This window comes from Dipodomys merriami, unplaced genomic scaffold (genome assembly GCF_024711535.1).
Source record: "Dipodomys merriami isolate MVZ:Mamm:240054 unplaced genomic scaffold, mDipMer1.0.p SCAF_19, whole genome shotgun sequence".
In the NCBI taxonomy this organism is placed as follows: domain Eukaryota; kingdom Metazoa; phylum Chordata; class Mammalia; order Rodentia; family Heteromyidae; genus Dipodomys; species Dipodomys merriami.
This window is the reverse complement of record NW_027203270.1, coordinates 21,788,635-21,803,067: the sequence shown is the minus strand read 5'-3', so window position 1 is coordinate 21,803,067 and position 14,433 is coordinate 21,788,635. Positions and strand designations below refer to the sequence as shown.

The 14,433-nt window shown below is 35.7% G+C and overlaps 1 protein-coding gene across 1 annotated transcript in view; it reads right to left on the bottom strand.

Annotated features, from left to right (window-relative positions):
- LOC138830530 (fap1 adhesin-like) overlaps positions 1–14,433 on the bottom strand; it is a 167,559-nt gene that overhangs the window by 46,150 nt on the left and 106,976 nt on the right. The window contains exons 60-68 of the mRNA XM_070026908.1: positions 13,547–13,651; positions 10,624–10,677; positions 9,655–9,759; positions 9,089–9,142; positions 5,393–5,497; positions 4,323–4,376; positions 3,695–3,799; positions 3,120–3,173; positions 2,289–2,393 (exon numbers count right to left, since the gene is read on the bottom strand). Of these exons, the coding sequence (XP_069883009.1) occupies positions 2,289–2,393; positions 3,120–3,173; positions 3,695–3,799; positions 4,323–4,376; positions 5,393–5,497; positions 9,089–9,142; positions 9,655–9,759; positions 10,624–10,677; positions 13,547–13,651 (741 nt within the window). The remainder of the gene's footprint in view (positions 1–2,288; positions 2,394–3,119; positions 3,174–3,694; positions 3,800–4,322; positions 4,377–5,392; positions 5,498–9,088; positions 9,143–9,654; positions 9,760–10,623; positions 10,678–13,546; positions 13,652–14,433) is intronic.

The following is a 14,433-nucleotide window of genomic DNA, read 5'->3' as shown; positions in this document are numbered from 1 at the left end:
AGCTTTCATATGGCCTTCTTTGTGGTCATATCTAAAATATATTTAGAACTCAAAAATTAAATCTCCAAAAACAAATCTTCAAAGAAACAACTGCCCCATTAATAAGTGGGCTAAAGACTTAAAGAGAGACATCTCTGAAGAGGAAATAAGAATGGCCAATAGACACGTGAAGAAATGTTCAATATCTCTAGCCATAAAAGAAATGCAAATCAAAACAACATTGTGATTCTACCTCACCCCAATTAGAACAGCTATAATCAAGAAATCTAATAACAACAGATGCTGGAGGGGATGTGGCCAAAAGGTAACGCTATTGTACTGTCCATAGGAGTGTAAACTTGTTCAACCACTTTGGAAAGCACTATGCAGGTTCCCCAAAAGACTAAACAAAGACCTTCCCTATGACCCAGAAATCCCATTTCTGGGCATTTATCCAGAAGGTAGTTTTTGTAGGACTCTTTGAAAGTTCTCATGAGAAGACTGTCATAAAAGCCTGAACTTGGCTTTACCCTCCCTCTCTTTGATCCTGGGTTATGTTTGCTTCTACAATATGGGTGATATTAGACAAGATATGGAGAAAAGGGAATTCTTAGTACTGTTAGAGGGGATGTAAATTAGTACAATGATTGTGGAAACCAGTATAAAAGCTCTTAAAAATGAAATTATGATTTGGTAGTCCAATTACTAAGTATATCCAAAGGAAATGCAATTAACATGTCAAAGACATAGCTATACTCATGTTCGCTGTAGCATTATTCCCAATAGCCAAATTATATAGTTGATCTAAATACATTTCAATAGATGAGTAAATACAGAAAATATGAAATATATACACAATGAATACTATATATCCTTAAAGAGGAAGAAAGTCCTGTCATCTATGACATCATGGCTGAAGCTGGAAGAATTGTAGTAACGTTAGGCACAGAAAGAAAAATACTGCATAGTCTTACATACATACAGAGTATAAGATAGGTAAACTCCTAGAATTCTAGAGTAGAGTGGTAATTAAATTAGGCTGGGACTAGGGAGCACCTATAGTGTTATGGTTTGGATGTCTGTTCTCTTCAAAACTAACTGTCATAACAGCATTAAGAAGTGTGGTTTTTTAAATGTATTAGTTTAAGTATGGTATATACACAGAAAGATTCAAAGGTGTAATTACTTTAAACAACTAGCTTATAGTTTAACAAAATGAATACTAAGAAACTGAAACTTGTGGTGTCAGCAGGCATGGTGTGGTCAAAGTGGAGTGCATAGATGAACAAAGAGAGGAAAGGTAGGTGAATGCAGTCATAATATTCAATGTACATATGTGAGAACAGAACTAGGAAAACTGAGGGGCGGGGTGGAGTAGGAAGAGACAGTAGAAAATAATAAAAGGGATAACATTGATCAAGATGTATTGTACTAAAACTGACATGTAAAATGAAACCCTTTTATATAACTACTTAAAGATAATGATAAAAATCTGTTTGTTGAATGGTAACTCCTTTATACAACTACCTAAAGATAATTTAAAAAATTATAGCCAATGAAGTATTAAGAAATGATTGGTAGGCCCATTACTCCTCCTGTAATCCTAGCTACTCAGGAGGCTGAGATCTAAGGATTGTGGTTCAAAGACAGCCCCGGTAGGAAAGTCTGTGAAATTCTTACCTCCAATTAACCATCAAAAGGCTAGTGGAACACTAGCCTTGAACATAAAAGCTCAGGGGGCAGTTCCTAGGCCTGATTTCAAGCCCCAGGACTCCCACAAAAAGAAAACAAGAAAGAAATGATTGTGTAACCACTACCTCAGCCAAGAAATAAAACAATACTAGCCTCTCAAGTAAAAGAAGAAAAAAAGAGCCAGGCACTAGTGGCTCACACCTGTAATCCTAGCTACTCAGGAGGCTGAGATCTGAGGATCATAGTTCAAAGCCAGCCCAGGATGGAAAGGCCATGAGTCTTATCTCCAATAAACCACTCGGAAGTGGTGCTGTGGCTCGAGTGGTAGAGCGCTAGCCTTGAGCTGAAGAGTTGAGGGACAACACCCAGGCCCAGAGTTCAAGCCCCAGGACTGACAAAAAAAAAAAAAAAAAAGGTGGAGTTTTTAACAAGTGAGGACTCTGCTATGTGACAAAGTAAGAAGGCCTTCTCTAGGTTTAGTGGCCTTTATCTTGGACTTCCCAGCCTCAAGAACAGTGAGAAAATTAATTTTGTTCTTTTAAAACTGTGTAGTCTGTGGAAGCTATTATGGCAGCACAAAAGGGAATGAGGCATATGGTATCTGATAAGTTTCTCACCACCAACAGGTATGTTTTCAAGCAGATCTTGAAATTCCTTATCTTTAAGTTTGATTCCAAGGTTTTCTAGACAGGTGTACAGATTGTCGACATCGACCTTCCCAACTGAAAAAAAATGTTACAGTGGATAATATTAAGTGACACCAAAGGGGTTCTTAAATTTTCCTGATACATACACTCCACTGTGAATTTCTTGAGCAGTCTATCGTACTCACACCAAGTTTGTGCACTACTTTAAGATGTTCACTCACTAAAACCTATCCAAGGACTCTCTCAGACTACTAGCTTTTTCAGTAAAAAAAAATTAGTAGATTACTAACAATTTTTGCCAAGGCAAAATATTTTAAGCTGAAAAATTAGTTATTAAGTTGGAATTCAGGCCACTTCCCTTGAGTCTTCTCTTCAACAACTATACAACATGCTATTCAAAATGGCACCCAACAAATGATCAGAGAATTCTGATTATGGAGACCAACATTTCTACTTCTGAACAATGTATGAGTTTGAGTAACGATATCTGAATTCCCAGTTTAATTTTAATCTGCCATTTATTAAATTATTTGGACTTCTTGCAATCACATACAATTTTTGCTATGCAAAAATCTGCAGTTTGATATTTCTTCTCATGAGAAGTTTGGAAAATCAGAGAGAGCAGAACTTTTTTTTCTAAGACAGACAAAGGAGGTTTATCTGCTTAGCATAAAGACTAAGCTCTTAAAAATGTCAAATTGGCAGTTAATAGATAGTAGGGCCTACAAATTCAATTATCATGTAATCTGTATAAATATGAGTATCTCAAAGATACTGCATTTTATGATGTTTCTCACTCACGTTTAAGAGATTTCACACCTTCTAGTAATCTGTTCTCAAATATCTTGTTATCATCTATAAGAAAAAAAGGATAAAGTCAAGGTCATAAAGAAATAATGTGACTATGTACTAGATCTATTTCAGTAAAATTGAAGTGTTTGTGATTTGCTTTAGGTGTTTCTCCCATTAAAATAAAGTTTGAGAGAATATTAGGGAAAAATTTTAAGGTAAAGCTACTTAAAAATTCAACACATAAGGTACTCTGCAACATGTTCAACTGTGTATGAGAGAGAGAGATTCTGCCTCTCACTTTTCTATTTTAACATCACCCCCTTTCATTTTTTACTTCCTACAATCACCTACTACAAGTGTCTAGTTATTTCTTCTTTTGGTTAACATAATTCAATATGATGGGCATGCTTATTTCCAAACTGAGAGTTAAACAGCCTAGGCAGGAATTTCTCCCAGGAACATTCAAATTGTTTAGCAATAAATTTTATTTTTTTAATACTAGAAAATGAGAGTAATTTTAGAAGGTACAAAAATTAAAAAGGCTAGGAATTCTTTAAGGTCACACCAATATTTGAAATGTTTACCATTAAAAGGCAGATTTTCTATCAGGTTCAACAATTCCTTGTCTGTAAGCTCTAATTTCATGTTTGTTAAAGTACTTTTCACATCTCTGGCATCTACTTCCCCTCCTGAAAAAAAGTTAGACACAATCACATATTTGAACTTACAGCTTTATCTGATGATTCCAAACAGAGAAAAATAATCTATAACTACATTGTATGACTAGATACTAGAAGCCAATTAGATTTCTACAAGTTGACCATCACAATCAAAGAAAAGGGATTTGAGCCATAAATGCTGATAAAAGAAGACAATTATAATGACAGTGGCAACTTTACATCCAATGAATGAAATCTACAGTACAATACTATACATGAGTTAAATAACTGCATCAACTAAAATGAAGTGTTAAGTTTCTTCTTTATAAGTTTTCCTTTGTTTCCTCTATTATTTTACTGATAAAAAGATTGGGAGCTTTGCAGCAGCTATATAAATAAACTGAAAATATACTAGAAAACAAGTAAAAAGCTACCAGTTGAATTTAAACAGTTAAGGAAGTAGATGCCATAATTAACATGGCAATGAAGGAATGATGATAAAATACAATTACAATAAATTCTAAGTACCCTATGTTCATATTTTTTCATTTACCTGTGATAGCTCTTACTTCGTCCATCACCTCTTTCATATTAACTTTTCCATCATCTACAAGAAACTCCATAAAGATAATGTCACAAGCACAGAAAACTGACTTAAGACACATATTTTGTTGGGGAAAAATCCTATAAATTTCCTTATATCTTAATTTTACCTACCCTTATTACATTCTTGGATCTCAAGGAATTAACTTATTTTCATACTAATAGAAATATCACCTATATTTTAGAATGTAAGTCAGGAAAATTGTGCTCTCCATATTGTCTTGCATGCCATTATAAACCATAGTTGAAGACATACAGTTATTTTGGTAATTAACTTCTTATATTAACACACGGATGAGGAAGAGACCTTAACCTATACTGATACATTCTAGAAGAGACCTTAACCTATACTGATACATTCTAAGATTCCTTCTTTTGGGAACTGTGCTTGAACTATTTAATTTAGTAGTAAGCGTGGGGGGGTAGGGGGGAGATTTCACATTGAGGAGAGGTTGAAAAAAAGAGAAATTAGGGATATCAAATTATATACATAGAATTACAAATAATTCAATATGTCTTGCAGGAGGAATAAGACTAAATATTGCAGGAACATAAAGCTTTTAATTTTTTTAAACTAGGATCCCTCCTTGAATTCATTTTAAAGATTTCAGTAGATAGGGAAATGGATAGAAGAATGGGCCTGATGGTTTCTCTCTAGTTTTTTGTAATCTTGTATTTTACTTGTATTGTGATCTAGATCTTTTAGAATCCTGATAGTACCTGTAACAGTTTTGGGGGGAATAGGAATAGAGAAATGATACTGATTTTAGTTTAATTGTAATAAAAACCCAAAATTTATTCTTACATAAATATTGAGATCTTTCACATATTTTTCTACATGCAAATGTCACCAATTAAATTTCTTCTAAAACAGATCATATATCCAAAAAGAATTGTACTCATCACCTGACTTATGTACCTGTAACTCCTCTGTATATCACTTTTATAATAATAAAATATTCTTAAAAATAGATATGATGCAAAGAAAAAAGATACCTGGGAGATATTTATAGTGCTTACCATCAACTTGAAGATTTTCTAACAACTTTGCATATTCCCCTTCTAAGAGTTTGATTCCCAGTTTTTCTAGAACATTGTGTAGTTTATCTATATGAACTATTCCTCCTTTTAAAAAAAGAGATAAAATGGAACCATGAAGAAATGTACCACTGCAACATTTTGTTTAATATTATTAGTATCTTTAGTGACTGTAGTGATTTTGTCTTTATATTAACTTAAGTTGAAACTAAGTTTTCAAGAATCCTCTTTACTGTATAAATCGCTGCCAGTCTCCTCTGGATCAAACCCATATGAGCTATGCAGTTTTACCACTGAGCCACACCCTCAACCTTCTTGCTCTTCTTTTGATTCTCTGAGTCCTAGGTTAACCCTGTGTGCAAATCCAGGATTTCCTCATTTATTCTAAATTATCTGCTTAATTTTGTTCAGTTGAATGTTATTGCATTTTGTTATGTGTTCTTATATTCTTTTGAATTCTTTGTCAGGCAATTTGTCAATTCCCTTTGGTCTGTTGTTAGAGTTGTGTTCCTTTGGAGAGGTAACATTACCTTGTGTTTTTTTCGTGCTTCATCTGACTCTACATTGGTATTTGTGCATCTGGCAGCAGAGCACTTGTCTCTACCAATTTTATAGAGTAGGTTTTGTAATAAGGGACTTTCTGCTGTTTCAGGTGCCCCACAGTGTTGGTTGGATATGCAGCTTTGGCTTTGGTTTTAGATGGGTGCTTTAGCATAGTTTCTTTAGCTGTAATCAAGGTTAGCAATGTCTGTGGGTGTCTTGGTGGTCCAAGCTGCACGATTTGTGAGACTGACCACCAAGCTGGGTGGTTCACTGGCAGGCATGTTCACTGGAAGCTTTGAACAAACTGAATCTGGCTGCAGGTGTGCCTATCAGTTCCTGTGAGTCATGTGAGAGTATTCCTACCCTTGTAGGCCTAGAGGAGTATATATCTTATTTGAGGCTAGTGTGCTTGTCAGTATCTGAGGGCTCCATGAGTACTTAGCCATACAGGTAAATCCACATAGTACCTGTCAGTGCCTGAGGTTTGTATAGGTAACTTTGTGGGCTTTTAGGTGCTGACTTAAGTCAAACTTCTTCATAAGGCCAATAGTACATAGCCCAATCAACCATCTGCTTTTCAGGGTCTCAATGAATAAAGCTTCTGAGAATGGCCTACTCAACTGCTTCTTGAGGTCACTGCAGGAAGGAAGAGTTGATCAATTGCTCCTCAGGATGCCTCAGTGGATAAACCAGGCATAAAATAGGTTGCTTGGTTGATTTCCAGCACCTTGGTTTGTTTGGATGGGGTCTCTCATTTGCTTTCTTGGATCTCTGTGAGCCTTATTGTTCAGAGTGAGCTTCTTGGTTATGTTCGGAGAGTGAGGGTTGCCTGGGGTTGCCTGGCTGCTACTTGGGTCAGTGGGAGAGTATGTGGGGTCACCTAAACAGACTTTTTAGGAAGTAATGTATACTGGCTCTGAATGAATACTGACTCTGAGAGATTCAAAATACTGTTGTAGTCTGCCACCCATTCCATAAGGACTTAAGAAATTTAAGGTAGGGGCTAGGAAGGTGGCTCAGTGGTAGAGTGCTTGCCTTGCAATGCATGAGGCCCTAGGTTCAATTCCTCAGCACCACATAAGCAAAAAAAAAAAAAAAAGAAATTTAAGGTAATCATTACAGAGCTTTGGTAAGTCTGGAAGATCAATAATTGACTCTGTGGTTATTTCTCTGATTTCAAATAGACTCAGGATAAAGATATTAAGCAACGGACAGAATTTCCTTAAAGTTCTCTAGCCTGTGAAGTAAGTCTTACTGTGGTAGGAAAGATACAGTAGAAATGTCTTTATTTACCCAAAGTATAAACCAAAAGGAATACTTAATTTTTGGAGAAGCAGCAGATATTAGTACCATGAGAGTTTTAAAGAGGTTCCAGAGTAATTCCTATCACATTCCCTTTCAATCTTAGAGGATGAACTTAATTTGGTGGGCCTTCTAGCTTTAGTTATAACTCTAGATGAGGTTTAAAAATCAATACCTGCCTTGCTATTTGATATGTAGTTACTGATTTTGTGAATTTTTTCCCTCCATACTTATTGGGAAACCACCAGAAGTTTTCAGCTGCTGGCTATTGAGCCCAGGGCCTTACACATCTAGGCAAGTGCTCTGCCACTGAACTACATCCCTAGAACCTCACCAGAGTATTAATCCCTTGGTAGATTCATAATGTGATGTCACTATTGGAAGTTGGTAGAAAGTAGGTAATGGATCCTAGCTAAAGGATGTAAGCTTACTGAAGACATGTCCCCCCAAATGCATTTTCTGTCCCCTGTCTTGCTTCTTGCTCTGCTTTTGGGCTTTCATTGAGTAAGCAGCTTTCTTCTACCATACTCTCCTGCTATGATGCTCTGTCTCACCACAGGTTTAGAAACTGTGGACTGAAATGTCTGAAATAGTGAGTCAAATAAATCTTTTTGCCTTTTAAGCTGTTGCTCTCAGATATTTGTCATAGTGATGAAAAGTATGACTAACTCATTTCTACGAGTTCCTTCCCTATATAGGCTGTCCATGGAGACTTTTCCATAAGATTTTGGAAGCCACAAATGAGGCATCCACTGTCAGACTCTGAAGGTCAATGAAGGGCTTCAGGTACCATTATAGCACATGTCCTAGTTGTCTCTTTCTGGATCACCTTCGTTAATATGCAATGGAAGCCAAGCCTACAGGTCCCTTTCCTCTTGCCACATCTTCTCCTTAGATTCTCCTAGTCCTATGCTATGCAGGTGTACATCTCCATGGAGAAGAATACTTGTTATTTTCCCCAACTCATTAGTGTCCAACTTTTCTTCCTGATTGCTGGCCTTGTTGACTATGGTTATTCCATGAGGAGCCTGTCTTGAGGAGCAAAGGCAGCAGCTTTCAAAGACTTCTTCCCAGGTCTCATGTCATTACGTTATTCATAGTAATCCTGCTTCTCCAGTCAAGCTCTAACTTGTACAATCACAATAAATTTTATTAAAATAAACTTAAAAAGTTTGTTTTATGTATTTTTTAGTTACTATTTTCAACAAGGTAGACACTTCAATAGACTTGTCTAAGTACATAGTCAATAAAAGGATCAACACTAAATCTTGCCTTAGTGACAAGATGGGTGATGGTATGTAAAGTTTCTTTTTAAGTGCAAGTCTATGGAACTTTCTTTTTTTTTTGAAAATGAATTTTATTGAAAATAGAAATTCTACTTTTGAAAACTTATTCTTTGTTTATAATTATTTTCTCAGAAGAATGCAGGTTTAAATACTGATTTTTAAATTTTTTCCTCTTCACTATTTATTTAAAATTTTATTTTATTGTGAAGATGCTGTACAGAGGTGTTACAGTTACATGAATAAGACAATGAGTACATTTCATGAGCATTGTTACAACTTCCCTTTTCTCTCACTATCACTTCTCTCTCCCACCTCCCTGACTCCTCCTCCCCCCACTAATCCAAAGTTGTAAAGTTCATTTCCAATATACTGTCTTGTGGGAATCATTGTTGTAATAGAACTCTCTTTAACATAAAATACATGTTGTTAGTTACAATGTAGACAAACGGAGTCAGAGATAGGAATGATAACAAAGTAAGAATCTGTATTCACAATTAACGAATTATAGAGAATGTCAGACAACATGCCTTTTAACTGGAAAACTTACCCTCCAGAGCTGTCAAACCACTTAGCAATCTGTTGTAATATACTTTCCCAGCACCTGTAAAAAAAAAAACCAACCATAATTCCCTTAATGCTGAAATGAATAGAGATAATAAAAACAGCATGTTATAAATTATTTAAAAACATTTTAAGAAGATGCTCCTCTAATTTTTATTTGATACGAGGAAGTTAGGGAATAGAAACTTTCCTTATTGTATAAAGCTTTCTACTCTGAGGGAGTACCTGAGTGAGTCTACTTGCTTAAGCATAGGTGTTTTCTGGTATCAGCAATGTAATATCTTTCCTTTTTATTGTTTTCCTATTTGATGATATAAGCAAACGTTTTCATCTCAACATCAACTTTTACCTACCAAAAGTTCTACAGTTTCTAATATAAATGATAAGCAACAACGATAAAGTTACTATATAACTTGAAATTCAATTTAAAGGTTTTTTTCCTTTTGCATTTTTAGGGGAAAAAAAGAAGCAGCATCAGAGATCCCACATAATCCTACAGCCAAACAAAACTGGACTCCCAGCAAGTCCTCATGAACTCCAATGATGGCTCACCGTCCACAGGCAGTGTTTGCAACAGCTTCTCTTGCTCTTTCTCTGTGAGCTCCAGCTCCAGATTCTTCAGGATATTTTTCAGGTGACTAGAATCCACCTTTTCTCCTTTCCAAAAAGGAGAGCAGACATAAGAACTCTGGGTGCCAAGGTACTACATCAAGTCACAAAATCATTTTATCTAAGTTAATGACATCCCATTGGTTAAGGTGAAGCGTTGACAGTAGAGTTAGCAGGCATGTTTATTGCATAGTGTAAATTAGAGGTTTAATATAAATTAGCGGTTCTTTAAATTAAAATTACTTTATTGTAAATAAAGAGGGATTACAATTTCATGAATCAGGTAATGAGTATATTTCCTTTCATACAGTGTCTTCCCTTCACTCACTCTCTCCCAGTCCCTTCCTCCTTTCTCTATCCACGAAGTATATAGTCCACTTTAATCAGTGTCCAGTGAGCTCCACTGCTGTACTTTTTTCCCCCTTTTCCCCTTGAGTTGTGTACCCTCATCTCCACCCTCCCAAAGATATACATGTGAATACACCATACATAAAGAAAGAAGTTCTACTAACACTGAGAATGATAACTTCCAAAATAAACTCTGAAGAGAAAATTAAGATAATATTACTTCTTACGTAAATTATTCTTCAAAAATATTTGCTACCTGAGGATTTCAGTGAATATATTTTCTTGATCACTTCTAAACATCATCACATTACTTACATATATTTTTAGAATTATGTTTAACCATTTGGTGATGTAGGCATATTACTGGCACGACCAATACAGACCTTGAGATTTCAAAATGACAGACAGTATGTATTCTAGTGCAAAAGTCTGAATAATTTTATGCCAGTCTGATGGGTCTTTCATGAAAATATTTGAATTTAGTAAGATACTAACAATATCACTGAAAATCAAAATTTAATATAAAGGACTAAAATGCTAGACTTACAGCATTGCCTTACTCACCTGTAAAATCTTTTGATTTATTCAACAATGTTGGTAGAGAAATCTTCCTATCAACTGTAAAAGAAAGTCAAAGACATCCTGAGATTAAAAAAAAAGACTCACAAAAACATGGGCATAATGATAATAAATCCTCATTTATTATGTGCTAGATACTATCCTAATTATTTCATTATGTGCTTGCTTAGGAAATATAGGGCAATATTTCTTTATTTTTGTTTGAGTACTTTTGGTCATAATCTTTAAACTTGGAAAGAAGATTTCTTTTAATAGGTAAATGGATAAAGAAATGGTTATATCCATCTCTGGATATAAACAAATGGTCATATCCACTACTCAGTGACAAAAGTTGTAAGTTATCAAGCTACCTTAAATGCACATTGCTAAGTAAAAGACACTAGACTGAAAGAAAATACAGAATAGACACTAGGCTGAAAGAAAGTACAGAATATTTCTTTTTTAAAATAAGTTTTTGATTGTGAAAATCCTGTACAGAGGGGTTACAATTACATGAGCCAGGTAATGAGTACATTTCTTATCAAGCATTGTTGCCTCCTCCTTTGTTTTTTTCCTACCATCCCTTCCCTCCCATCTCCACAACTATACTCCCCCCACCCCTGCCTAAATTGTAAAGTTCGTTTTTCGACATAGAGTCTTGTACATCTCATTGTTGCAATTGGTCAACCTGTATCCCTACTTAAACAATTTGTTTTTTCCCTTCCCCTCCCCAAATTATACCAACATCAAATATAGTGAAAACAGGCGTTATACCATGGGGGAAGGACATACAAAGCAACAAAAAATCACGTGGTACCTTAATATGTTAGAAACAATAGCAAGAAAGAAAAAAACCACTTGTGTCCTTATCTTGAGGTTCATTTCACTTAATATCATCTTATCTGACCTTTTCTGCTTTTTTCTGGCCACATCCTCTCCAGCATCTGTTGTTTAAGTTCTTGATTATAGCCATTCTAACTGGGGTAAGGTGGTATATCTCAATGTTGTTTTGATTTGATTCAAACCTATCTATGGCTAGATAGGTTGAGCATTTCTTCATGTGTCTATTGGCCATTCTTCTTTCTTCTTCAGAGAAGTTTCTCTTAAAGTCTTTAGCCCACTTATTTATTGGGCAGTTGTTTCTTTGAGGATTTGTTGTTAGGGGATTTAATTTTTTGAGTTCCATGTATATTTTAGATATGAGACCCTTGTCCGTTGTATGAATACTGAAGATCTTCTCCCAATCCGTGGGCTTTCTATTGATCTTGCTTGGTATGTGCTTTACCATGCAGAAGCTCTGTAACTTCATGCAATCCCATTTGTCCAATCTTTCTTTGATTTGTTGTGTTTCTGGGTCTCTATTAAGAAAATTTGGGCCTGTGCCAAGGAGACCTAGGGTTTCTCCTATTCCATCCTGTAATGTTTTCAGGGTGTCTACTTTGACTCCAAGGTCTTTGACCCATTTGGAGGTGATTCTGGTGCAGGGTGAAGAATATTTCTTTTTATAAATGATGAACATTTTTTATTTTATCTTCTCAGTAAAACCAAGAGTTTTTAAAAAAATTTTATTTATTATAAAGATGCTGTACAGGGGGGTTACAGTTACATGAGTAAGGTAATGAGTACATTTCTTATTGAACATTGTTACCCCCCTCCTTTGTTTTTTTTTCTACTATCCCTTCCCCTTTCCCAACCTCCCCCACTCCTCCTTGTTGCTCCCCCACCCCAAGCTGTAAAGTTTGTTTCCAACATAGTGTCTTCTGAGTATCATTGTTGCAATGGGTCATCCTTTGTTTGTTTTGTTGGGTTTTGATCATTACTAGGATTTAGCTCAGGGCCATGTGCTTGTAAAGTTGGTATTCTGTCACTTGAGTCATACCTCCAGCTCTGCTTTTGCTGGTTATTTTGGGGATGAGATCTAGCCAACTGGACTTGAACCATGATCCTTCAGATTTTAGCCTCTTGAGTAGCTAGGATTACAGGTGTGAACTACCAGCATTCAACAACAGTGTTTTTATTTTTGAATTAGCATAATTTTTGTAATATGAGATAGTTTTATTGTGATATTTCCATACATGCACAAAATCCACTTCAAGCAAATCCACTTCTTCCTCTTTATTCCTAGTAGTTCTTCCTACTTTTTCAAATAGCATTTGGTGAATTCCTTTATGTTGTCTATATATGTACATGTATGTATGTATGCATATTACAGGATAGTATTTTCTGTTATTTTATTCAATCCCATTACCTTCATGAGTTCTAGGTAAAAAAAAAAACCCTTAAATGTTCTGGCATACCATTTCAATAATGTAAATTTTTATTTATACTTCTATCTCAAACTCATATGTGTTAATGATCAGAAAAAATTCACAAGTGCCATTATCTTTTTTTTTTTTGTAAAGATACTGTACAGAGGGGACAAATGCCATTATCTTGAGTTTGTATTTTTCTGTTCAAAATGTGGATGACTGTTTACTCTGGGTCATAATGTAGGTAAAGAATAAATATCCCCTATATTCAAAGTGCAGTGTTTTCATGTTGATTTTGGTAACTGGTTGCTAATATGTTTTGCCCACATTTATAGTTTCTTAATTATGTCACATCAGACTACCATTCCTAAAGCCCTTTGCCCTAAAAATTTTTTTGGGGGGTCCGGTCGTGGGGCCTGAACTCTGGGCCTGGGCGCTGTCCCTCAGCTCTTCAGCTCAAAGCTAGCACTCTACCACTTGAGCCTTAGCACCACCTCCAGCTTTTTTTTTCTGCTTATGTGGTGCTGAGGAATCGAACCCAGGGCCTCAAGCATGCAAGGCAAGCGCTCTACCACTGAGCCACCTTCCCAGCCCCTGCCCTAAAATTTTTATTGCCAATAGAAGAACTTTTGTGATTAAAATCTCCTGGTGTAACTAGGATACTTGAAAGATTTTCTCACCATCAATAGGGAGATTTTGAATCAGATCCTTAAGTTCCACATCCATTAGCTTGATTCCCATATTTTCTAGTAAAGTTTTCAAAGAATCGACGTTGACCTTCCCACCTAAGGAAAGAGGTAAACCATGAGGAGAATTGCAAAGTGTCAAAATATAGGTTCTTAAATCTTGGAGACACATACCCTGGTATGAATTTCATGATTTGTGTGCTAGTGCTCATAAAGACTGCATAAAATTTCAGTAGAGCAGGGGAGAGCTCATGCATTCTCTAAAGCTTACTCTCAGACTCCCTTAAAAATATCTTACTAGCTTAACAATGTTTCTCTAAAATATGAATAAACCATAATTTTATTCTTTTAATAAGATTATTTTAAAATAGAAGGATCATAATTGTTCAATGTGAAAGTTTATACACACAGAATGTATGATGTAGAATGGTTAGAGAAAACTAGGTAATGTATCCATCTTGTCACTTACCTATCACTTTTAACTGGCAAGAAATTGAAATGTATTCTATTTACAAAAACATCAATCTTTGTAGAGACCAGAGATTCTATGTATGTGTATATGTGTGGATGTGCTGGTATTGGGGCTTGATATCAAGGCCTAAACACTGTCCCTTAGCTTTTTTGGCTCAAGACCAGCACTCTACCATTTGAGCCCCGTTTCCAGCTTTTTTTTTTTGGTGGTTAAATAGAGATAAGGGTCTTGTGGATTTCCTTGCACAGACTAATTTTAAACTGTGATGCTCAGCACTCCGCCTTCTGAGTAGCTAGGATTACAGGTGTGAGCCACTGGTGCCTAGCAAGAGACCAGAGATTTTATACCAATAAAGAAAGTCAACTACAAAGCTGATATTAAGGTCAGTTTCCTGGAGACTTGCCTTGGG